This window comes from Corylus avellana, chromosome ca3 (genome assembly GCF_901000735.1).
Source record: "Corylus avellana chromosome ca3, CavTom2PMs-1.0".
Taxonomy (NCBI): Eukaryota; Viridiplantae; Streptophyta; class Magnoliopsida; order Fagales; family Betulaceae; genus Corylus; species Corylus avellana.
In genome coordinates, this window is record NC_081543.1 from 36275878 (window position 1) to 36302162 (window position 26285).

The window sequence follows — 26285 nt, forward strand, 5'->3', positions numbered from 1 at the left end:
TTGTTCGGACATTTTACACTCAGAGAAAGAGACAGAGAGGTTTATCTAGACTTTCATCACATCCCAATGATCCCATCATCTTGCCTCTTGTTTATGTGGGCTCTTGTTAAAAATAAAAATTCAAAAACATGGGCACGGCCACATCCATTAAGTGAGATGGGAATATAGTATTTAACATTACTCAATCTAAAAACCTTATAATTATATTGGGATGGCAATATTTGACAATACTTATGAACCTAATATGAACACAATACAAAATTATAGAGTTAGGAGTTACTAAAATACGATTTTGGTCTAAACGAATCCATCCTGATATACACAATTAATAAACGAATCAAATTTGTGTCAACCCGCATAACCCGTATAATTAAATTAAAAGGTAATTATTAATTATGGCTATGAAAATCTATTATCGAATTGATTTTGTCATGAATCTATTTTGAATGTGTTCAATTAATATAAGATATAAAATTGTGTTGAACAGGCAAGATCATGAATTTGTGTCAACTTAACCCATTTATATTAAACAAGTTGAAACATGGTTGTGTTCGTGTCAACCATGAAACCTAGGGCTATCGCTTGATCTTGTTTCATCCTAGTATGGTTATTTGTTTCTGTTAGCTTGGTTAGATTTCTTCTTACTTTGCCCCTAAATCTTATCTTAAAAGAAAAAGAAAAAAATGTTAACTGTAAAAGCCCGGTGACATTATTAGAAAAAAAAAATTACAGATTACTCTAAAAAGATCAAAACTTCCTTTTCATGACAGCAAGATGAACGAACTCAAAATTTTAAATAATTAAAAAACAATAATGTGTAAGAAATCACGAAAATTTTCTACAAAACAAAGAATTACAAATTAAACAAATAATGTATAAGAAATCATTTAATCTAACTACAAATGCACAGGGGGGAGGCTGCTTTAAGGCAAAACTATGGTGAGCCATGAATCCATTCCCGATGGATCCTCTAATGAGATGAAGGTAAATGTACCACTGTGATGTTATATTCAGTCAGGCGTCTGTTTCAGTGAAACTTCTCCTTGCAGATTGCAGATGTCATGCGCGAGCACCTCTCCTCTGATCCTTTCTATGATGTTTTTATCAGCCCTACATGCACCAATAATAGGATCAAGAGGACATATCTGTAGGATTGCCATAAGAGCCACCTGTATTAATCAAATACAGAAAATCAGTTCTTAAGATTCCAATAGTAATTTACCAAAAAAAAAAAAAAAAGAACAGTGGAAACCCAACTTCCACTGCCTACATTTTGTCAAAAGCTTAGAATTTTGCATATTAATGGAAAGGTACAAAAAATTGATTGGCAAGGACACAAAATGTGGTACCTCTTCTATCAAAAAAAAGATATCTATGGACTCTCATCAATCATCATCTGAACTAGAACTATCTATCCGTCGATCTGTAATTGCTGGAAAAAGCCGCTGATAGAGATCAGGTGGCTGGCGGGTATCAGATGAAGCCACCACTGTAGGAGCCTCTTTAATCTGTGTCTTTGCTGGCCTCTTTGGTGTGTCTCTCACCTGTTTACATGCCTTATCCAACATTATCAAGAAATCCCTTACTATGACAAACAAGCGTAAGCCCTCGTCCTTCCCTGCTTTCCCATGAAAGTAATCAGCAGTGCTCTTCACCAAAGCCATGATTTTCTTTTCTTCCTCCAGGAGATACGTGACATCAATCTCAGCATTCTCCACAAAACTTTTCAGTGTTCGGTGGAATCCACTAACTTCCCCTATACTATTCATGTCTGAGTTCAGGAAGTCACGGGTTTTCTTCACTTGATGGCCAAGTTTTGCAACAGTACCTGTTAAGCTGTCAGCATCAATATTCGCTGCTTTCTTGATATTCTCAAGTTCATTGCCCAAACCGGAAACCACCTGAAGACCTAGGCCGCGGTAGTGCTCTTCTGTGTCATGGGAAGTTTCCTCGAGCAGATCATCTGATTTGATGCTGGAGGAGCTCTGGCTTTCTTTAGCTGCACGGGCAGCTCTCACACCTTCAGAGCGGATTATCTCTTGAACAACAAAATTCAAGAGGGTGGTCTTGCCATCTTTTCCCTTTACATCTGACAACTTCAAAAGTGTGTCAAGTTTGAACGCTTGTGCACCACCACGAAATGTTCCATCATTCATGCGATTTCCAGTTTTAAGAACGGCTTCTAGAAGTTTGAGGAACAGCCGGCTGTTTCTGAGTTCCTTGCAAGCAACCTGGTATATAAGAAGATCCACAATAATTAGAGATTATCAAGGGAAGAATTCAATAAACATGAAAAAAAAAGTACTTTCTGATGATGTCATGTGCAGAAGCACCACTGACAGTCTGAACATCAAGAAGCTCTCTGCATTGCAACTGACAGTCATTCTACACCAATAAATGAATATATCCTTGCAATCATGCGTGCACCTACGCACGTATTAACTATTTGGATCACAGTAACCTCCAGCATTTCTTGCAATGCCAATCCTTCCATCTAAACTATTCCTCTATTATCATATCACCATTTATCTGTCAATCTTATAGTCAATAAACAAACATGGAAACCCCTTCACTAGACCAAAGAATATAGCTAAGGAATGCATGTACCAGGGGTGGGTGCAAACTTTGATGGGTGTGTATAGGAGCCCTTACAGAACTGAAAATGCATATCCGTATGGTTTAAGCCACACAATCCATCATATTTCACAAAGATAACCATACAAGAGGCAGCCTTTGAATGGTGTTGACATCACTTCCGAAATGACATACAACAAACACATCAGAATCCCTTGCTTCAATATGTCCAGCAGTTCTATTTCTTAGGTCCAAATTGAAGAACTGGCCCATTTTGGAAAGGTGTGTCCTTCATCATTTGGATTGTTGGAAGCATAATTGAACCATTTGCAAACATCTTGTCCTCTCTTAAACTATTTCAGCTAACAATAATATTAGTAGTTTCAGGTCATGCAAGTCTCATTTGACGGGCAAGCAGATTAATGAAAATGCAGGGCTTTGGATTCCAAAGGGCATATTAATATTTGAAGCTCCACAATTTGTTACCATGTAGAAAAATTTCATTATGGGGTCCTGGTGCCAAATAACCCCAAGTCAAGCTTTGCTCTTCTCCTCCTCCGACTCAAGTCAAGCTCAGCAGTTTTCCATTTCATAATTCCATAAGCAAATTTAGGTAGTTAATTATTTCTGTTTCAAATTTTCCAACTTGTTTCATAAATGTTCCAGATAAAGAACTATATATAGTGGGACATGAAATACACCAAGCGATGCAATTCAAAGAGATTCAGTATCATACCTCTAAGGTTGCAAAGGACTCTTTCATGATGGTAGCATCCTCCGGAAGGGTACACATGAAAAGTAATGCTTCCAATCGTTTAAAAGCAAATGGGATATTGACCAATGCTTTTAGGAACCGCTCAGCAGGTCCAAGTTGAGCAATTTCACCATTGAACAGCCTAAGCTTCAGTTCTTCTTCTGCAGTTGGTTCCATCTTCAACAAAGTTTGAAGAAGTTCTGGTGGAAGTTCATTTCCTGCTTCCACTAAAGCAGGTTAGAATATGCTTATGATGCATTGACACCCAAATAATATAGGCAGATTCGTTTTAAAAGATGTTCTTTTTATTGACCTCACAGAAAATGTTTTCAGCAAAATAAGATACAATAAGCTCTTCTCTTACATCATAATTTATTTCAGTAAAATTCATTCAACAGACATATCAAATAATAACTTCCTACTTCGACTTTTTTTTTGGTGGAAGGTGGGGGGTTGGGGGTTGTGGATAGCGGGATGGGCCTCTTCACCTAGGATTCATTTGTCTTGACAGAATATATCAAGAATTGGGTGTGGGAATGCTGTGTATCATATAATTTGAATTATAAAGTGACAATGTGAATCAGAATACTATTACTCATATAGATATATAAGGCATGTATACCCCCAGATAAATGTGGAATGTAGAAAAGCAAAGGGACCAACTCCTTCCTGAAAATTCACACAGCATACACACTACTGCGCAGACATATTCAATGAATAGAATCATCCACAAGGACGACACTTCCCTAAAATGTAGAAAGCAGCCTCAGATAACATGCTGTCCAAGCAACAAGTATTGCAAGTAAAAAGTAGAGTGGGAAATAATGAAGAAGAAAAAAACTTTGTTAAGAACACTAAATCTGGCTAAAATTTACATAGTGATACTATCTCCACAAATATCATCTAAGAATGACTAGTCATGTCTTTCCTTCTAGAATAGTAATCTAAAAAAAAATTAGAACAAATACATTTCTAGTCTCAATCAGTTACCTTCCTGCATGTCAAGAAAAGTCTTGTCTGACATTATACCACACATCCTCGTGTGTGTGTGTGTGTGTGTGTGTGTGTGTGTGTGTGTGTGTGTGTAAAAGATAATGTAAAGGGGAAATAAGTTACCTTCATTTATTGCATCACAAACTTCTTCTGTTGTCACGTTCAATGCCCGAAGAAGGATTGCTACATTTTGTGATTTTTTTGAATCAATGATCTGAATATACTGCAGTGAAGGATCTTGTGAAGAAGACTCCTTCTTGCGTTCCTTTTTATTCTTATCAACAGCATTATAACCAAACAGCGTTTCTATCATCTCCTCATTGAACCTGTAAAGTAGAAATAATTTGTATTCAGCAGCTAATGATCAGTAGTTATTCATCGCAAATATGTGAAGAAGAAAGAAGTTTGCTGCTTACTGGAATGATCCTGATTTAATCTGATGCCAAACCATTGATTGATCAGGGCTGGCTAGAACCTTATCCCAAAAAAATGGCTTCAGCTTTGCTTTAGGAGCATCAGCTTCACCCTCCAAACCAGCTTCCTCACTAGATGTAGCATTTGATGAATGTTTCGATCCCAAAGGTGGCCGAGGCACCTTTGAGCCTAAGGCAGTAGGTGGAGGCGGCCGAGGGGGAGGAACACCACTCTTTGGAGGTGGTGGTGGGTGAGAACCGGTTTTGGTGCCTGGAGGTACAGGTGGTGGTGGTGGTCCAGGAGGGCGAGGGCCTGCACCACTAGATGAAGGTTTCAGGGAGGGAGGTGGTGGTGGTGGTGGTGGTGGTCCAGGAGGGTGAGGGCCTGCACCACTAGATGAAGGTTTCAGGGAGGAAAGTGGCACAGGAGGTAGAGGAGGACCAGCGTTGCTGGGAGGAGGCCTAAAGGAAGAAGGTGGTTCAGGAGGAAGAGGATCTGCCCTACCAGGAGGAGGCTTCAGAGGAAGCAGTACAGAAGCAGTGGTCCCCACCCTTCCAGGTGGAGGCTTTAGAGGAAAAGGCAGTACATGCCCATTCACATTGCTTGATGGATCAACTGATTCAGGTGAGAATTTGGAAACACCACCAGCAGCTCCTATTGATGATGTTTCATGCAATGATTTGCGTGGAATATCAGACTCAATATGGAAATTTCCATCCAAAGATGAGCCCCTTTTGTGATGACTTGAGTTATTACCAAATGAGTAGTACCCAAGCTTCTGGTCTTTTATTGAATTTCCAGAAGCAACAGGCTTTTGTGAAGAACCTGAAAGATCAACGACAGAAATAATATCAAAATTGTGTTGAAAATTATAGATTATGATAACAAGTCATGTAGGAATATATTTTTTTTGATAAGTAATAAAGATTTTATTAAAAAGTGTAAGACGCCCTCATGTAGGAATATATACCAACAGAGAATTCGCTGAAGCTTATGCCGAGAAGAGGCCTCTCATCATTTCGTCTAAGTCCAGAGCCCTTCCTACAAACCTTACTGAAGCATATAAAGAGCAGTGCTGCAACTACAAATGTCACTGATGCAGTTACTGCAACAGCAATAACAACAGATTTATGGCTATTGCTTTTCTTATTTTCCTGAACAATTGGATTAGAATCTGGACTTGCAGAAGAATCTTGATTAGCTGCAGGTTGAACTGGCACAAAAGAGGGCTCTAGTGGAGACACAGCAGGGTGCTGAGGATTAGACTCTGGAGGACTGGAAGGTACTGTGGCAGGAGATGGTGCTGGATCAGGAGATGGTGTTGGACTGAAAGCTAATGATCCAACTGCAGGGGCTGGGGATGGTGTTGCTGCAATGCTCCGAGGGGATTCAGAACCCAAACGCCTTCTAGGAGAACCAGGCCTGGGATATAGGGAGTCAAGATACTTGGCATACCAAATCTTGGAGCCACCTTCTTCTCCAGATATATGAGACAGAATATTATTCTTTCTTAAACAATCTAAAAGAGTTCTTTTAAACTGGGGATGCAGGACACTAATTATTTTCTGAATGTTTTCCTTCGCTAATGACCGGAAATTTGAATTGACTTCATTGGCACTACTGGATGTTTCCACCAGAAAGCATAAGTCAAGATCCTCAACAGCTTCTTTCAAATGGATCAAATCTTGCCTGCAACTGATCCATAATAGCTCCGCCTGCAGGAGGAGAATGTCAATAAATTTACCTATTCATTCTTAAGTACCATAGTGTAGTCAGCTGGTTGTCTTAAAATCCAAGAAATGGAAAATATTTGCACTTGAGACAGGTAAGCTTTGCGAAATGAAATGATTTTTTTTATGCCTCCTCCCCCCCCATCCACCTGTGAGAGAACACCTTTGTAGGAAAATCATTTTTTTCCATTTACATGCCATTACTGTATTATGAGTTATCAAAACAATCCTCCATAACTTCTTCATCAATTCAAACTTACGAACTCCCTTCCCTCTTAAATATGACTGTAAATGGTAACAACAAATGCAGGATCAAATAATAAAAGGTGATATTAACGTCAAGATGTGCACGTTTCCCAATAAAATTTAGATGTCTGCATGTATGCAACACAGATGATAGGAATGTTATGGTACCAGGAAAGAAATTTATTTCCCAAGCCTTTAACTATTGATTAACAGATCTGATACTCTCCATCCACCCATTCCCAATTTTTTGCAGTGACCACTTAACTAATTCTAAATAATTGTTGCCAATTGGAATTCCAAGACAGCTGAAAGGGTGATCATATATATTGCAAGCCCTAACTACAAAAGCAACACTGCGAACCCCACCTCCCCATTTCAATGGAAAAGAAAAAGTAGAGAGTACACCCCAAAAGCATTCAGGTGAACACGTGACAGGGTGGGGGGGAGCATGATGATTTTTGCTCCCAAAGAATATTTCTGTAGTTTTGAAGCATACCCATTATATCAATGCAGAATTGCCATAAGCTTGGAGCCTTTATCACAATCACACGTTAAGAAATGAAGCAGGTCTCCTATAATCTCAGTAATGTTCACATCATATCCGGAATTGGTAAACTGTCTAAACATGTATCATATTTCCACTTTCACTCACTCGCAAACACACATCTTAATGTGAAAGCTATTGAGAGTTGAACTTATGAATAAAAACCAAGAAGTTCTAAACCATATTTTCATATAATTTTTTCGTTTCGTGTTCTGTTCCTTTTCTCAAAAACAGCAGATTCAGAACATATAATCAAGAGATAAAATTTCAACACTATAGCGAACAAGTTAGTTAAATACAGCATGGAAATGACCACTTTTGACATCAAAATATGTTACTTCAAAACAAATCATTCCAGAAACTATTTAACAGTACGACAATCTAGAGTCAAGAATGCTTCAAATGAAAAGCTTTTCCCCTTCCACCGGCACATAGTCTACACCAATCATCGAGAAACTAAGATGTTACATTCTTGAACTGATTACTGGATTTACCATTCGCTACCATTGGCACTACCGTGTCAATTTGTTCCAAATGATAGTTTCATCAGACATAATTTCCACCGTCATTATCATACAATTAGAGCATAAAACTGTGTTATAGTTGTGCTGCAAATAAAAACGTAAAAAAGAAAAATCATCTAGCCATTCAATATGAAATATTGCATACAAAATGTCATTTAGGATAATAATCCCCTAAGACAATTAATGCAAGGAAAAAACAAAAAAGTTAGTCTCTCACCAGGTCTTCATCTATCTCCCAAGACGCCGGCTCAACTAATTGCCTGAGAAACACTTCCTCATCATTGTTCCTCTCTTCTGAACTTACTGCTGCCAAGGTGCAAAGCAAAATTACCAAAACAATGAAAGAACTTGTCTTTATGAAACCCATACGTTGTTGAATTGTCATCCCAAACAAACGCATACTATCTTTCTCATTTCATCAATGCCTAAACCTCTTACAAGCAAAACCCTAAAAGAGCTTCATATCCAAAACCATTCAAAAGCTTCAATTTTTCACCATATGCCACCGACCCAATTAGATTTTTCCAAGAAACCCCCTATAATATCCCGATCACCAAGATGTAAATCCCAATTCTCAGATACCCACCAAGAATTTCCGAGCAAAATCTGAAATTTGGAATCAAACTCAAAGAACAAAACAAAACTCACAGCTTGTTACTCCCCAAAACCGCAAAAAATATAGCATCAAAATCGCACTTAATTGAGGCTCACCAAGAAATTAATCAAGAAAAGCTCAAAAGGAGCTTAAACAGTACCATTCAAACCAAAGCTTCCTTCTTTCTTCTCTACAGAAGAGGCCCCGAAAATTTGAAATGTTAATGCAAAACCAATGGCTCTCTATGTGAAATCTTCAAATGGGTCTTTGATTCAGACCAGATCCAACAACAGGAACTCAAAATGCTATCTGTAAAAAAATCTATGTACAAGCATTAGCGTGTTGACTAGAAAATGTCGTCAAAGGTTAATTTTTTCCTTAAGGTGTTTGGTATGAAAGCTGCCAAGGGAATGAAAGCGCGGACTATTTTATTTCTATTTTTGTTTTTCTTCGAATTTTTTTGGATTTTCTTATTTCGGAAACTTTTTACTTTCTCACTCATTGTGTAGTTACTTTTGGAGGGTTCCTGGGAATTGGATTCCCTTTTTTTTTTATCCCCCGAGCGGAAATTGGGATTCCCTTTTCGCATGTGATACTCGGAAGATTTATGAAATATACTTATTTTCACATTTTAGAAATTAAGTTAACATTTATTTCGGGATGTTGCAAGAAGAAAAATAGAACTCTTAATTTAGGAATTAGGATGGAGAGCGTGTAAGTACTAAGTATCATCATTGGATAGTTATATATAGAGAGAGAGAGAGAGAGAGAGTAACATCAACAACGGTCATGTTTGTTTGTGTATTTATTTTTTGTTTTTAAGATAAATATATTAATAATGATAAACTTTATAAAACTCTTTTCAACTTTCACCCGTTTTGACACTATTCTCAAAGTTTAAAAACTTTCAATTAGAAGGGTATCGAACTTTCAATTTCTTTCAATTAATTCGTTCCATTAGGATTTTATATTAAAGGGTTAAATTCACTTTACCCTTAAAGTTTTAAGAGTTTTTCAATTCGAACTCCAATATTTAAAAATTGGTAATGTACTTCCCTAATATTTCAAAAATTTTCAATTCAGACTTTCTGTTACTAATTTCCATTAAATTTGACGAAAATCTATGAAATTACGTAATTACCCTCAGTGCTTTTCTTTTTAATTTCTGTCCAATTAGACGGAAATTAGAAACGAAAGATCTGAATTGAAATTTTTTGAAACATTAAGGGGTACATTGCCAATTTTTAAACATTGGGGTTCGAATTGAAAAACCTCAAAAACTTTAGGGGTAAAGTAAATTTAACCATATGTTAAATCAAAATATCATTTTTTAAAAAATATATATATATATATATTGTAAAGATGTTGACAAAAAAAAAATTAATAAAAAAATAAACATAGGAATCTTTACAATTTTTTATTTTATCTTTGAATTTATTTTTTTATAAGCTTAAGCTTTTTAGGGGTAATGTAAGTAAATGCTAAAGGTCTTGAATTTAAATAGTAACTCTACAATTCATTTTTTTATTTTAGTTAAATTATTTCATATATTAGGTTTCACTAGAGTATAAATTCACGCATAAAATATTAAAATATTAATTAAATTATTAAATTAATTATTTCTTAGTAACTTTCAAAACAAAGTATAATTTAACAGATATTATTTCAAAATCCAAAATGAGGCATATCTTTCTAAAGATCCCCCGCACTCCAAAGCAGAAAAGAAGCAGCAAATGAGCCATTTTGCTACTAGCCTTCAAAATGGGCCTAGCTGCAACTTCTAGTCTTGTATCATGTTCTAGAACATTATTTACAGGCTCATGGGCCTAGCTTCAAAACGAGGCTCAAAATTAATGGTCAGACCCAATTTGTATTTTTACCTACATATTTATTAGTAAAATGGCTCCAATAAAAGAATATAAATGGATACAAATTTCCTCCAAATTAGTTTAGAGAAAATATTCTTCAATTCATTTAAAATATTGTCAAGTGTCTATAAACATTTAACAGCATGTAAGCTGGATCCCATTAAACTTAGTCTAAGTTAGTAAACTGTTATTAATGACGTTAAGAATTTAATGTGCCTTTTAAATGTTTATAGACACTTGGCATTATTTTAAATAGGTTGGAGGATATTTCTTCCAAACTGGTTTGGAGGAAATTTCTGTTCAATATAATTGGGACAAAGTTTTCCTTTAAACTGGGTTGGTGGAATTTTTTTCAACCTAGTCTATAAAAGTGATATTTGTCTATTTTTTTAATAACATGTGAGATGCACATGAGTTTTTAATATAATTTATTCCAACTTTGTCTTTACTATTAAAAAAACATGTGCATCTCACATGTTTAAGGGACATTTGTCACTTTTATAGACTAGGTTGAAGGAAATTCCTCCGACCTAGTTTAGAGGAAAACTTTGTCCATATATATATATAAAGGTAAAAGTAGTTTTTTTTTAAAAATTGTTTTTGATATGTCCATACAAGGGAAGGGGGATGGGGGATTCAAACTAGTGACCTCCGCTTCATGAGACATAGTTCACAACCGATTGAGCTACCCCTTTGAGACAGGTAAAAGTAGTTTTGAGTAATTGTTAATGTTTTTAGTTTAAAAGGAAAAAAATATTTTTTTTTATCGAATGAAGTCAATGAATTAGAATTGGTCGTTTGTCCTTTTAAAATTAAAGCTGATGTTTGAGGATAGCTATTTTAAAATTAAGAAATGGAGCAACAACTTTATTCCCGGCTGCTGCACGGATCAAAATGTCTGCATAATCCAAACATGGGCTTAGTAATGCTGAGATTTATTCATCAAAACAAAAAAAAACAAAAATGCAGAGATTTGCAGCAAATGACCAGTCCTTATCTTTTAATTGCATCTATTTTCAATTGGAAGCACACCCTTATGGGATTGGGGCATACCCCACTAGCCAAAGGTGCCTGCAGAATACCAATGCCTCTAAATTCAAACATCTATTAAGCATATACTAATCCTGCTTTTGGGAAAAGTTGTCCAGCAGATGCCAATCCCATTTGCATAAAGCTTCAATGGGAGGGGTCAAAGAAATTATTGCCACTAAAAAATATTTGTATGAAAAGCATGTATGTAAAGGAGGGAGAAAGTGCGAAGTGACATCAGGCACCCAGAAAGAACATTTAAAAGCTTCATTTCACACGGCTTTGCAAGACAGAGTTGCTATGTATATATATCCTTTTCATTAATTTCCTTTAACTTTTACAATTGCATTGGAAAGGGAAAGACAAATCAAAAAAGGATGATATGATGTTCCTGAAAAAGCAATTTCAGATCAGCAACTATTAGATCCGTAAACTCCATTTAAACATGACTTTGAAGTTGATCTGGTGGAAGGAATCATATTCTGTAACCGATCGAGGCCATAGAAAATCTTAAATTTGGCAGGAATTGGCTTACCCTTTCAAAGTTTAAAGCCCAGAAATCAAGTGAGATCCTTAGTTAGGCTGCTCAACATGCACCCGACAGTTTTTTAATGTGTATAAACATTCCAAACCAAGCCACTATGTACTCCTAAACATTCTTTTAGTTTTATTATGGGCCCGGACTTTTATGCCTAACAATGCAATGATCCGCAGCGTTAGAATGGGATCAGAGGGTTGCACGGCCTACCTATCCCGGTGTAAGGAGGTGAAGCTTCATGTGGAAGCTTCATAGAATGCGCAAAATAACACTCAAGATCAACTCGTTACATATGATCATGGTCCGAGTGTTCTGATGATGATGATCTCATTAAAATTGGAGTGAGTATCGGTTCGGTCCATGTCGATAGGGGTATTTTCGCTTACTGATTCGTGAAAGTCAATAAAGTCAGTTAATTAACTAACTTCATACCGAACATGAATAGTTTCAACTTTTTCAATTAATTGGTTAGTCGCTTAATTGGTGGTTGGATAATTGTCAGTTACAGGTTTTTATGTTAAGATTTATCAACTTACTTGTAACTACATAGTCAATAAAACATATGTTTTATAATGAAAAGAAAAAGAAAATTCATGAAATACGGACCAAAAACACAACCACAAATCAGTTGAACAAATACAATAAAAAAACCTACCAAATAAAATTCAAAACACTTAAAAAATCAGTTAAGTATGTTAACCGACAAAAAAAAAAAAAAAAAAAAAAAAAAATCTATCCCCTATCGAACCGAACAAAGTCGAAACTGATACCAACCATTAGAAGTTAGTTGTCGGTCGATGGCGATTGGTAAGCGGTCGGCATGCTATAAACGATTAATCCGTCCACCCTTATATAAGAACATTAAGAGTTCAGTATTGTGATTAGTAGAGAAATAAAGTAGATTAGGCTACTTTGGAGATAAAGTAGATTAAGCCACCTCAGAGATATGACACTGAGGACTTTGGAGGTCATGAGCCATCCACTTATTCAAAAGGAGCCCACCTAATTGGATTAAAAAATTACTACTTTAACAACCTAACCCAGATGCTGAGAATTCTAGAGATTCTGCATGAACGATTACCTGAGTCTTATGGCAGAATGGGTTGCATATATAGTGCCATGTTCCATTTTGCCACATCCTCCTCGATAGACAATAATTTGTCATGGGTCGCCACATGGCATCTTTGTATGCATAATCAACCCACCACAACTTCTTCTCACTAGATCAAAAGAAATATTCCTAATAGCTTTACAGCCCTCTAAATATTCCTGTCATGGAATTTGTCCACTCCATTTTTTCCAAAAGGCTTCCTTCATACATACTATAAGAGGAGAAGAGCCTTTAACTCTCTCCACCAAATTCTCAATCTTTTGGATCCTCCAATTAATCTTCAATGGCTAGTCGAAAGCAGCTGGAAATCCATGCAGGAGATCATGCCCCACAGAAATGGTGCATCTCATTAGGAGAAGAGGTCTTCAGGAGATTCCTCTCCCAGGGAAGTCCAGCTCTGCACAAGGTTTTCAATGAAGGGTCACTTTTCAGCCCACTCTTGTTCGGAAAATTCTTTGATCCTTCTGATGCTTTCCCTTTATGGGAGTTTGAGTCAGATGTCTTGTTGTCTAATCTCCGGAGCTCCGGCCAAAGCACCGTTGATTGGGTTCAGACAGATCAGGAGTATGTACTGAAAGCAGAGCTACCAGGTAAGAAACCCAAATACTGTTCATTATGATCATCTCAGATTCCGTTATTTATAATTTCTAAAGTAACTAATTAAATTCGATTCTAATTTTTATGAACCAAGGATAAAGCAACTATCAAGTACTTGTCAGACTGCAAGATATAAACCTAAGGAGTAAAGGCAGTAGACCTTAACTCGAAGGTAAATCTTCTGGAACAAGGGGACCCTAGTATCTAAAGCTTTTAAACAGTTCTGGGTTCCAGTTTAAAGAATGAGAAGATAATATGTTTACGGGTAATGTTATTTAATAGACTATTAAATAACTGTTATACAATTGAGAGAGATGACGTGATAGTGAAAATCAACCCTAGGAAACTATACTTATCCCTGAAGTTTAAAAATTTGCAATGTTGGTATTTTATGTTTTAGTCCCTTTTAATTTCACCCATTTTTTGTTTGTTAAAATGCTCATTGCAAAACCGCTTATACTAGAGCAACTGAAGTTTCCTTTTCTTTTTTTTAAGAAGTGTTGATATTAGAAGTCTTGATATAAGGGTTGATGTTCATTGTCACAGCGTCAAGTTGTATGACAATAGTATAACAGTCTATTAAATAGCATTATTCTTACCATTTACATGAGTTGGGGAAACGGCCAAAACTCCATAGGTTTAATTCAGGAAAAATAAACTAGTTTAACAAGGGTGGTGAAATGAAGTGCAGTGACACTAGTTACATGTGTGTGAATACAGGAGTTGGGAATAATGTGCAAGTGTTCGTTGAAAAAGGGAAGGTTGTTGAAGTTAGTGGGCAATGGAAGCAGCAGCAAAGAGAGTCCAAGACGAAGGACTGGAGAAGTGGGCAGTGGTGGGAATATGGGTATGTTCGGAGGCTTGAGCTGCCAGAAGATGCAGATTGGAGGAGAATGGAGGCATATGTGAATAATGACTTACTCTTAGAAATTAGAATTCCCAAAAACCTTTTGGATGGTGATCCTTCTCAAGGAAATGATGTGGCTAGTAAAGATTCTGAAGTTGGTGTAAATTAGGATGAGTAAAGCAAACTGCTAAAACTGTTTAACAATCTTTCTATGCAATTAAGATACATGACCTAAACTGTGAGACAGTATATAAGTGGATATACTAAAACCTACCTTTTATGTCAGAGATTTGGAATAGGCCCAATGAAGGAATTAAAAATGCATCAAACGCTCAAAAAATGGATCAAGATTTTGTTTTTGGTGAAAACACACACTATGTGCACGACTATCATACTATCATACAATTGAAGTGACGTGACACACAACTCAACTCATCTCTTTGTTAGAAATGACTTTCCAACACTCTCAAAGAACAGAGGAGAAGAAATTTCCTCTGTTTTGGTGAGAGTTTTTGTTTTTGTCAATGGAGAACAGAGGAAATCTTTTCAATATTTTTCTTCCAATAGATACCTTCTCCTCAAGTTTACTATGTTCTCAGTATACTTCAAACCACCCACAATGATGGTTTTGATTGTTAAAGGCTTTTCCTCTGGTTTGGCTATCAATTGCTGAAGAATATAAAAGTTCATTATTGAAACTAAACTCAAAACTTGTTTGTTGATGGTCTTGTTTATCTTTTGTAGAACAATCTCGGACTATGTTCTATTCTTTTTGTCTTCTTCCATAGCATTGCTCTGATAGACCAATGAATGAACTATGAAGAAAATTGAATGCAAGTGTTTGGAGGGATAAATCCCTTGAGGGTAGAAATTAAGGAGAAAAACAAATAGAATAAATGTCACATAATGAAATAAATCCGTCCTCCAACTCTACTAAATAGACAATCATGCAACTCTTCATTTAATCATCTTTATTACTTATCATAAAGATGATTAAATGTGGGAATGATCACACTTGTTATGGTGTAATTATCCCTTAAAACACATAATTACAAACTATGAAAGTTTGACCCGATTGATTACATGGGCTATATATCTAGATTTTTTTTTATTATTGTGATTTTTTTCCTTTCTAGATTTTAATAAAAAACCAAACAAGTCATTATTGGCCACATTGCCCGGCCCATCTAATTAAAATAGAATTTACAAGTTGAGTAACCATTGGATCATCCATAAATTTATTTTAATAAGGGATAATCCAATGGTTACTAAATCTACATTAACCATTGGATTTAGTAAATCTACGTTAACTAAATCTACTAAATTACAATTTTTTTTTCAATAGTGGATTGAATAAGGCCCATAAAGGGTTCAAAGGCCTAGGATAATGAAGCTTCTATTGGTCTAAATGATAACGACTAGTTTAAATCTTAAGAGTCCTCTACATTTTCTGGTTCAACAAACCTTACCAAGTCAAATAATTGGACTTTTTTTTTTAAAAAAAATGTCAATTAATTGGACTTCATCAATTGCCTAAGTGGATTTCTTTGTCAGCCCAACAGTTAGCAATCTAAGATTGATCATTTAATACTCTTATTCCTATTAGAGTAACGCTTTACACTATACTTCAATCTCACTGAATTGACGTGGCAGTGTTCATCAGACCTTGTTTTTTCTTTAAAAAAAAAAAATCTAAGGCTCACATATGGTCAGTAAAATAAAAGTAAAATGTGGGTGTAGTATGTAACATTACTCTTCCCCTAATTCTATATAATTTTCTTTTGGCTTTATCGTTTGAACCCCTTTTCCTCATCATTCAATTGCAAGTATAGAGAGCCATCAAATGATTGATATTTCCAATATAATCTGTCCTCATGTAATGAAGGTTATTTGAATATTCACATTGTTCACTTGCCTATAATGGGCATTGTTATAAGTACTTATAAAGCCGAACAAATCCAGAACAACCATGACTGCCCCCAATATAATTTACATGATGGCTCTTTTCCCTAACGAATGTAGTAAAATGACCAATTTGAATAAGCCATGCTAGTGCCCTGGAAACCTTTTTTTTTTTTTTTTCATATCCTGCAGCCTGCAGGGCATGCCAGTTGTTCTCATCGCCTAATTCTGAAAACTTTTGGTCAACCAGTTGGCCCCGTCCGGCTCTCGAAAGCAATAGATTCCACCGCTCAAATTGTGCCATGTGCCTAGCTAGCCATGGTTTTTGGGATCCCATTAAGCTAAGATTCAACCATGCAAATTGGGTTCCTTTAATTTGATTCATTGAGTTGAAAGTGACAATTAAGAAGAGGAATGAGAAATAGATGCCGAAAATGACTACGACTCACTCAATATGCCTTAATGGTTTTTGTGCTACTAGTAATGCAAGATGATTTGCCATCTCATGTACTTCAAACCTGTAAAGCCTCAAATTCTTGGAGGAAAGATCTTGAAAGAAGCTCATTCAAATTTAAACATTTCAAACTTGGGGGGTGTGGTTTTTGTCTTTCTAAGCAAATACAAAGGAAAAGGAGAAGGAGAAGATTTTGTTTGGGGTTTAAAAGAGTCTTCTAATATAACGTATAGTTGCTTGAAAAGTGTTTTGTGTTTTGAGTTATTTGTTAGTATTTTTATTTGAGAACAAAAAACAAAATCGTTAGGACTTATGAATGACTCATAGTCATGTGGTGGTGTGGGTGAACAAGAAGCAAAACATTGTGGGGGTGGAATTCCTCATTCCCGTCTACTACAACCATTATTTTTCTTTGTTCTTTTTTATTTTAAGTAATATGATGATGTGGCAAGAATGGACACGTGACTGTGTTTTATTAATTTTACCTATCCACGTGACAAAGAATTCATTAATTGTTTTAATGGAATATAGACGGAAGAAATAAAACGGTAAACAGTAAAAATAGAATAACCGTTTTAGTTACCTTCGAAAGCTCTGGAAGTAAAAATGCAAAACAATGACCAAAAAAGTATTTAGCCCTATTAAATTATCATGACTAATATATGCTGTGGGACAACCATAAAAACTGAACTAGTCTACTTTAGTTGATTAGGTCCACCTACATTAGCTGATGATCTTCATGACATTAACTGACAACTCTTTTGCTAAGAAACCAACAGCAAACGTAAGGACTTATAATTTTGAATTTTGTTTTTTTAATAATGTTCTGACGATATTAGTAGTTGCAGGCTGACATTGCTTTTAGCCATTTATTATTGACTGGATCAATATTTATATTCTAGCAATTACGGTATTACGTACTCAACATACCTAACTATATATTAATTTGTTCTTATCAATATTATTATTCGCCAATAAAACTGTCATATATTCATTGACTACATGCAAAGAGACACATGACAGTTTTAGAAATATGGAGAATTTCTTCCGACCCAATTTAGAGAAAATTGCCTCCGACAGATGTCAAAGAAAAGGGCACGTCCAGCCGGCTTGTGGTACATGGAAACTTTCATCATCTTTACGATAAATCATAAAACAAGCACTCACTATACATTGCTTGTGATTGCAGTAAGGCAAATGCCACCATCTCTTATCTATAGCTACATACAGGCAAAAGTTTGAATGATGTTTTGTCATTTGTGCCGACATTCTAGCTATCAAAAAGGCAGGCTAAGTACATAAAGATTCACAGAAAGAATTATGGTCTTTATTCTATCTCTTTGGTAAAGAAGGCTCTAGTGTTGCTTAATCAAGCTGGAAAGTGATATAACATATAAATATCACCATGAGAATAGCTTTTTAGTGGGAATTGTATTAGCTCCACAAGTTTAGCATAAACTCTTTGAGTGAGAGAGAGGGGGAGAGAGGGGAAGTCAATTTGGGCTTGGGTAAAGAAGAAGCTTAGAAAAAGGATTAGATCGATGAGGAAAAAGACTGCTAGATTGCAGCTGATGAGTACCAAGAATTGAATAGAAATACCAACAACTCTACCCATGTGAAATGGATATTTGCATTCTTTCAAAGTTTGTTACCTCACCAAGAGTGGTAGAAAAAGCTTGTTTTATGGGCAAAATATAAAAGGTGAAAATTCTTGGCTCCCATCTAAAGCAAGAGGGTACAATATTTTTTAATATTAAGCAGGTGGGAAATCTTTGGTTTGGTGCTCCCAAAAGGGGAAGATACTCCACGACAACAAGCTTAGTTAGTCTTTTTGATGAAGGCATTTGGTGACATTAATGTTAGCCATTGAATTAGGTTATATATCACTTTTTTCTTGCATTAATATAGTCAAAGATTATTATTACTATAACAAATTTTCTCAGGCTTGTTTGGGACATCTCTATATATGGACAAATTATTCAATTTGTGAAGCAAGAATTAGAGGGTTGCAATTAAAAGTGTTAGACGAATGATGATGAACCAACCCGTCTCCTTCCTTCCCACCAAACAATAATTATACTAATGGTGAAGACGATGGCTTCTGGATACCTCAACTTTCAGCATATTTGTCTTATTCATAGGACAAGTCTCTAATAGTTGTTTAATTAGGCTTTGATGTAATCAAACAATTATTTTCTTATCTTATCATTGGTTGCCAAATTTTCTCATTTTTCTATTACCATAGATTAATGCTAGTACTCTTCATACCCATTTCACACCTGTTAACGTGTCGTATTTTAAGTGACTTCCTAATATAGATAAATAATATATACTACACTTTTCATCCCACCCCCATCCCACAACCCTTAACAAGGGTCGATCAAAATGGACATTAATTTCCTACCAACCAATATAATAAAGTGATATGTGTTCTTATTAGAAAAAAAAAAAAAAATGCTAACGACACTTGGTAATTTATTAGATGATTTGTAGATCCAAAGGCTGATGGGTACTACCATATCAGAACAGAAAGATAGGGGGCAAAATAATGATAGTATATAGCATTACTTTTTTTAAGGGACTGACATGAGAAGTCATTTAAAACACGACACATCAACCAATGTAAAATGTGTGTGATAAATGAGCGGAAAGAGTAGTATTACTCATTTTTATATTAAATATTCATTGCATAATCATTTGTGTCTTATATAATTCCTTCCACATGAAATTGATAATGCAGTTTGGTTAGAGGTTGTTAAACATTGGGTTGTGGTTGATACATTTTATTTTAATTAACTCTATGTATAATAATCAAATAAAGGAAAATATTATTTTTGTATTGCCACGTAAGAAACATATTCAAAGATACTTTGCAGTACAGTTTTAGCTTTGATATGTGAAGTTGAAGTTAAGTAAGTAATTAAATAAAAAAAGAGAGAGAGAGAGAAATGAGAAATATAAAATAGTATAATAAAGGGTTTTCATTGTAGCTTTTTTCTAAAATAAAAAATAAAAATGTTTAAAATGTTTATGCACAACCAAGAAATTAATAATACAAAAAAAAGAAAAGAAAAAAAAAATCCAGGGTATCTGAAAAAATATGAATATTCTTTACCCAAAAAAATGAATAGTATAAGGGTGGTTTAGGAATTACAATATTTTAACGAATCTATCACGTGGTACCGCTCGATACGAGTTCAAAAAAATTCAAATCCCAATGTCATTGAGATGAAATCTAACGATTACCAGGCGCCCAACCGAACCTCTTCTTGATAGAAAGAACCCTTTGCTTTTTCTTTCAATTTTTTATTGGCAGCTACTTCTTTCTTGATCATCCATCTTCCTGCTCGTTCAAGCAACGGCTCTGATACACTGTTAGCTTTCAATGCAATCCATGGCCCCACTCTGAACCTCTCTCTCTCTTTCTCTCTCTCTGTCTCTCTCATTGAGCTTTGTGCTTCAAAATGGCCACCAAGAACCAAAACAAGCCTCCATATCCCAACCGCAACCTCACAACTACAACCACAGGCCCTTCAAGTGTAAGCTCTCATATAATCTTTTACACCTTAATACTTCTTCAGATTCCAAAACCTGGGTTTGAAGCTTCGTCTATTTGTGATCAATGGGTTGCTCTTGTTTATTTCTTTTTGGTTAGATTTTGCATTATTAATTTTTTTTTTTGGTGAATTTTTTTTTGTGGGGTTTTAGAGGAAGTGTATTGGTGATGAGAAAATGGTTGGGACGGCAAACAATGGGAGGAGCAGGCAAGCGTTTTCGGTGGTAAATGGTGGGCAAGATCTCTGCCCTAATAGCGCTCCGGCGAGCAATGCGGGCTCGGAGTGTGGAGGGATTGAGTTTACTCGAGAGGATGTTGAAGCGTTGTTGAATGAGAAACCAAAGAGGAAGGACAGGTTCAATCTTAAGGTTAGTGGGTTTTCGAGTATTTTGAGGTTATTGAGTTCAAAGAATGTTTCTATTTTCTATTTTTTTTTTCTTTTTCTTAAGAATTGCAGGGTGTTTTATTTATTTATTTATTATTATTATTATTTTTTTTAATTTGGTTTAATTGAATAGGAATTGGATTTTGAATCTTGTTGTATCAAAATTTTGGTTTTTAAATTGTTGGATTCTAGGAAAGATGTGATAATATGGTGGAGTACATCAAGAAGCTTAAGTTGTGCGTCAAATGGTTCCAAGAGCTTGAGGGAAGCTACTTGTTTGAGCAAGAGAAGTTGCTGAACATGTTGGATTCGGCCGAGCAGAAATGCAATGAGACTGGTATGATTGACTGCTTTTGTTCACTGAGTTCTGAATAAACTTGATTAGTGTTGTAAATAGATTTGCTTGATTTTAGAGGTACAAATGAAAAACAAGGAAGAAGAACTGAATTCAATTATCATGGAGCTAAGAAAGAATTATGCTTCTTTACAAGAGAAGTTTACAAAGGAAGAGTCGGATAAGCTGGTAAGAAGGAGAGTCAAAATTTAGTTTTGCCATGGAGCTATTGTTTGAATGATTGCTGGCTATGAATTACACAATGTTTTGATCTCAATCAGGCTGCAGTGGATTCTCTTGCCAGAGAGAAAGAGACTAGACTTAATATTGAGAGGTCTCAAACTTCTCTGTCCGAAGAGCTTGCCAAAGCTCAACGAGAGCTTTTAAGTTCTAATCAGAAGGTAAAGCTAAAAATCTAATTCAAACTCGCTGACCTTGTCCAATGTCGCTCTTCTTTTCCCTTTTTAGTTATTTGTATAGAAGTACTCTTATAACTGTTTGGGTGTGGGTTTCCTGAATTCTGCAGATATCGTCACTTAATGATATGTACAAGCGACTACAGGATTACAACACAAGCTTACAGCAGTACAATGGTAAACTTCATACGGACCTTTCTACAGTTGAAGACGAGCTTAAGCATGTAGAGAAAGAGAAGGCTACTATAGTTGAAAACCTCAGCATGTTAAGGGGTCAACTTACTTTGACAAGGGTGAGTTTCTTTTTTCCTGTGGACCATTTCTCATTGCATAAGATATTTACCTTATGGTGTATTAATGAATTATATATTAACTTTTGTACTTGAAGTCCTCAATTCTAACCATGTTTGACCGCAACTGCGACCGAGTCTCTTAGGAGCTTAGTTCTTTAGATGCATTGAAACCTCATTCAAACTCCTTTCAACCGTGCTTCGAACAACGGCTTGTGATCTTCAATATTTACCAAGTTTTGAACTTCCAACTTAAGAACTCAACTTAGACTTGCAACCAAATTAGTTTTAACACTGAATTTGCTAACATAAATCCCAACAAACACTAACACAGTCTCATGCAAGTTTGCTTTAGGAAAATTTATGAAAACATTTGGATGTTATGTTTGTTGTGTTCCAATTGAGGTTGTTTATAGATACAAAAAATGTATAGAGGTTCTTTTTCCAATAAAATTTGGTAGATTATTTTGGACTATGGGGTTGTAAAATAAATGTAGCAGTTTCTCTCAATAATTTTAGGTTGAAGAGTGGAACATCTCTTTTCTTTTTATTCTATCCTTTCTTTTTATTATTGATTTCGTAATTTTGTCTCTTATGAATTGAATTTGATGTTGTTAGACTTCTCAAGATGAGGCTATAAAGCAAAAGGATGCTTTGGTGAATGAAGCTGCTTTTCTTCGGGCAGAGCTACATCAAGTGAGAGATGATCGTGACCGTTTGCAGTCACAAGTGCAGACTTTATCAACTGATTTGGTGAAATATAAAGAGTATTCTGAAAAATATGGTGCTGAGTTGGACATCCTGACAATAAAAGCAAATGAACTAGAGGTTGATCTGGTTCTATTGTTTTTTTCTTTTCTTTTCTTTTTTTTTTTTTTTTTTTACATGTTATGGCTTTACTATTTTTTTTTTTGAGAAAATGTTGGCTTTCTTTTACAGGCAACCTGTTCTTCGCAAAATAACCAGATAAGGATACTGCAGAACCAGCTAGCAACTGCAGAGGAGAAATTGCAGGTAATGATATGAATTCAAGCAAAATTTAGTATTGCATGGGGATTTTTATTATATTAGGTATATGTGCCATTTGTTTCTTGGATTTTAGGCATGAATCATTAGGTCGTGTTAACAGATTTATAATTAATCAAATATTCTCTTTTTTGCAGCTTTATGATTCATCTGCACTGGAGACACGAACTGAATTTGAAGGGCAAAAGAAACATATATATGAGTTACAAAGTCGTCTGGCAGATGCAGAATTCAAACTTGTGGAAGGAGAGATGCTGCGCAAAAAATTACATAATACCATCTTGGTAGTTCTTATCTCACAACCTTCTATTAGCAGCAAATATGTATACCTTGCTAAACTATCTTATGATATAGGAACTAAAAGGGAACATTCGAGTATTCTGTAGAGTGCGACCTCTTTTGCCTGAGGATGGTATTAGCACGGAAGGAAAGGTTATCTCTTATCCGACATCAATAGAATATCTTGGACGGGGAATTGATGTAGTGCAAAACGGTACATTTCTTGGAGGAAGAATATTGGACAATCCATTTCTTTTCTGCTTGATATCGATTATAAGAAATATTTGAAGTGGGTCTTGAAAACAAAGAACTCACATAAGTTTATATTGTAATCAGGGCAGAAGCATGCTTTTACATTTGATCAAGTTTTCATGCCTGACGCAGCACAAGATGATGTTTTTGTAGAAATCTCACAGCTTGTACAAAGTGCTCTGGATGGTTATAAGGTGATTCATTAAGCTCCAAATCTTATTTTCTGCTAATGTAAATTTTGTATTTGATCCAAATAGTAGATTTAGTTTTATTCTATCAACCGATTTTCTTTTAAAGATTTTGTTTGTTAATCATCTGTGGATAAGCATCAAGGTTCTCAATAGTATTATACATATAGTTGATATGCTTATAGTTCATCATCTTTCAACCTCATAATAGTTCTATATGCTTACAGAATTTTACTTATTGATAAGTGGGTCTTGTAATTGGAACTTTATTAGTTGGTATGCTTATCAAAAACAAACTTTATTAGTTGATAGGATTGATCCTTGATAGAATTTTTCCAAACATGCATATTGCATTGCATTTCAATGTACCTTGCTAGTATTATATACCCTATACATAACTAGCATCATATTTGCCTTAAGAAATGACGGTGCTTTCCTTTTTCAGGTTTGCATTTTTGCCTATGGTCAAACGGGTTCTGGTAAAACTTATACTATGATGGGTAGGCCAGGACATCCTGAGCAAAAAGGTTTAATACCCCGTTCTCTAGAACAAATATTTCAAACTAAGCAGTCTCTTCAACCTCAAGGTTGGAGATATGAAATGCAGGTGAATAAGAATATGTTTCTTTTGTTAGTTTTCATTGTCTGAATACAAGAATGTAGTTTTATACATGATTATTGAAAATTTGACTTCTACAAACACCTGTAGGTGTCTATGTTGGAAATATATAATGAAACAATTCGTGACTTGTTATCAACAAATCGGTCATCTCCAACAGAAAACGGTGTTGCTGGAAAGCAATATTCAATTAAACACGATGCAAATGGAAACTCACATGTTTCTGATCTTACAATTGTGGACGTCCGCAGTGCTAAAGAGGTTTCGTTTCTTTTAGATCAGGCTGCACAGAGCAGGTAAAGACTTAGAACATGCATATTTTAAGCTTGATTTGAGTTATGCAATATTCTGTTCAAGAAATTCCTTTCTGTGTCTTATGGGATAGCTATTTAATTTTACTTGTAATGTTCTATGCTTTGCTCCATTTGGACGTTTGTATGAATCCATATATATTTTTGGCATTTAGATGTGATCCAATTTCACAAGGTAAAAGTTGTTTGTATGATACATGTAAACCACCACCAACAATATTTTATTATTATGTTTCAGTTTTCTTTCCCTTAATTTGTCCCCAAGTTCACTATACTTTGATAAAAGGATTTATTATTATAAATGTTTTACTTTTATCCTTTTAGGTCTGTAGGCAAGACCCAGATGAATGAGCAATCATCAAGAAGTCATTTTGTTTTCACGCTACGAATATTTGGTGTCAATGAGGTACAAACATTTTCAGATCCTCTCTTCGTTTTCTCAGATATTGTTTATTGAACCTTACTTTTCTTAATTTCTGTGTATGTACTAGAGCACTGACCAACAAGTACAAGGAGTTTTGAATCTTATTGATCTTGCTGGGAGTGAGCGTCTTTCTAAGAGTGGATCAACCGGGGACCGATTGAAAGAAACTCAAGTATTTTAGCCAAACTAATCTGATCTCTATATCTTTTATGCTTTTCATTATGTAGTTTCAATAATCAAACGTTTCTCTTTTGCAATTGTAACAGGCCATTAATAAAAGTTTATCATCCTTGAGTGATGTTATACTTGCATTAGCGAAGAAGGAAGACCACATTCCCTTTAGGAACTCAAAGCTTACATATCTTCTTCAGGTAAGTTATTTAGAGATTTATGAAGATTATCTAGTTTCAATTTTAAGGTCTTCTTTAATTTCCTAGCTTCACTATGGATGACATGGAGTGTCTCTCTTCATTTTATAGAAGAAATTCACCCATCATCCTTGAAAATGGTGAAGTAGAAAAATAAAAAAGCCTCTGCCATTTAGTGTTGCTTCTATTTACAAAATTGATTTCACTTCTTTCAAGATATGGCAACATTTCTGTCTTCATTATCACATTTAGAGTCATTGAATGGGAATCACTAGTTGGATTTTATGATTCAAGTCCAGATTGTAGGTTGAGAGGAAAGTTGCAATTTCCCTGTGCAAAAAGTGTGCATGTCTTGGCTGCTTGTCTATGCTGCTTTTATGTGGCATTTTCTTTAGTATTTTCTTTAGGAAACTCTTTGTTTAAAAGATTTAGAAACCAATATAATCTGGCTAGGAAAGATGAACTCCAACCTTTGTTTTAATGAAACACTCTTTTGGACCCAATATAGGTGGATAGATTTTGGTTGGGCAAATATGTTGAAAAAAAAAGCAGAGGAACAGATTATGGTTCTTCAGTACTCTTTCTTGCTACTCTTCTAGTGGGATATGATCAATTGAGATGTTCTAATCTTTTAAAATCACTGGTTACAGCCTTGTTTAGGTGGGGACTCAAAGACATTGATGTTTGTTAACATCTCTCCTGACCCTTCCTCAGTGGGTGAGTCACTTTGCTCACTCCGTTTCGCAGCCCGGGTAAACGCTTGTGAGATTGGGGTTCCGCGGCGACAAACCAACACACGACCTTCAGATTCACGCTTAAGCTATGGCTGATCTTTTGATAGATTAATGATTCTTTTCCTTTTTGAGGCAACCATGTCTTCTGTATCTCTATTACTCGTATCAAAATTTGAAATGAGTGATTCTAACGTAGGTTAATATGTTGTATAGCAAAAAAAGAATATTGAGTTCGTATTAATCAAAAAATGTCTTTCCAATTATTAGCTTTTTAATTGGGTCGCGACTGTTATTTGATAATTATTGAATATATGAAATTCTTTCCTTTCTTCTTCTTTAGTCCTCTTCTTCAGGCAAACAATAGCTCAAGCATAATACATGTA

At 35.3% G+C, this 26285-nt stretch overlaps 3 protein-coding genes across 3 annotated transcripts; 2 read left to right on the forward strand and 1 right to left on the reverse strand.

The window, feature by feature from the left end:
- Positions 1–775: 775 nt before the first annotated feature.
- On the reverse strand, positions 776–8779 carry LOC132174953 (formin-like protein 5). Its single transcript, XM_059586720.1, has 7 exons — positions 7997–8779; positions 5706–6450; positions 4738–5560; positions 4445–4647; positions 3311–3546; positions 1350–2231; positions 776–1169 (listed from the first exon to the last, which is right to left on the reverse strand). Exons 1-6 carry the CDS (start codon positions 8177–8179, stop codon positions 1386–1388), a joined length of 3036 nt encoding a protein of 1011 aa, XP_059442703.1. The 5' UTR covers positions 8180–8779; the 3' UTR covers positions 776–1169; positions 1350–1385.
- Positions 8780–13071: 4292 nt separating this feature from the next.
- Positions 13072–14995, forward strand: LOC132175428 (21.7 kDa class VI heat shock protein). Its single transcript, XM_059587377.1, has 2 exons — positions 13072–13510; positions 14238–14995. The coding sequence occupies exons 1-2, from the start codon at positions 13204–13206 to the stop codon at positions 14531–14533; spliced, it is 603 nt and encodes a 200-aa protein (XP_059443360.1). The 5' UTR covers positions 13072–13203; the 3' UTR covers positions 14534–14995.
- Positions 14996–20017: 5022 nt separating this feature from the next.
- Positions 20018–26165, forward strand: LOC132175427 (kinesin-like protein KIN-14N). Its single transcript, XM_059587376.1, has 17 exons — positions 20018–20259; positions 20429–20644; positions 20854–20998; positions 21075–21184; positions 21277–21396; positions 21522–21704; positions 22320–22529; positions 22641–22715; positions 22865–23011; positions 23082–23220; positions 23343–23452; positions 23892–24053; positions 24156–24361; positions 24701–24782; positions 24868–24972; positions 25067–25171; positions 25819–26165. Exons 1-17 carry the CDS (start codon positions 20185–20187, stop codon positions 25996–25998), a joined length of 2370 nt encoding a protein of 789 aa, XP_059443359.1. The 5' UTR covers positions 20018–20184; the 3' UTR covers positions 25999–26165.
- The last annotated feature ends 120 nt before the right edge of the window (positions 26166–26285 follow it).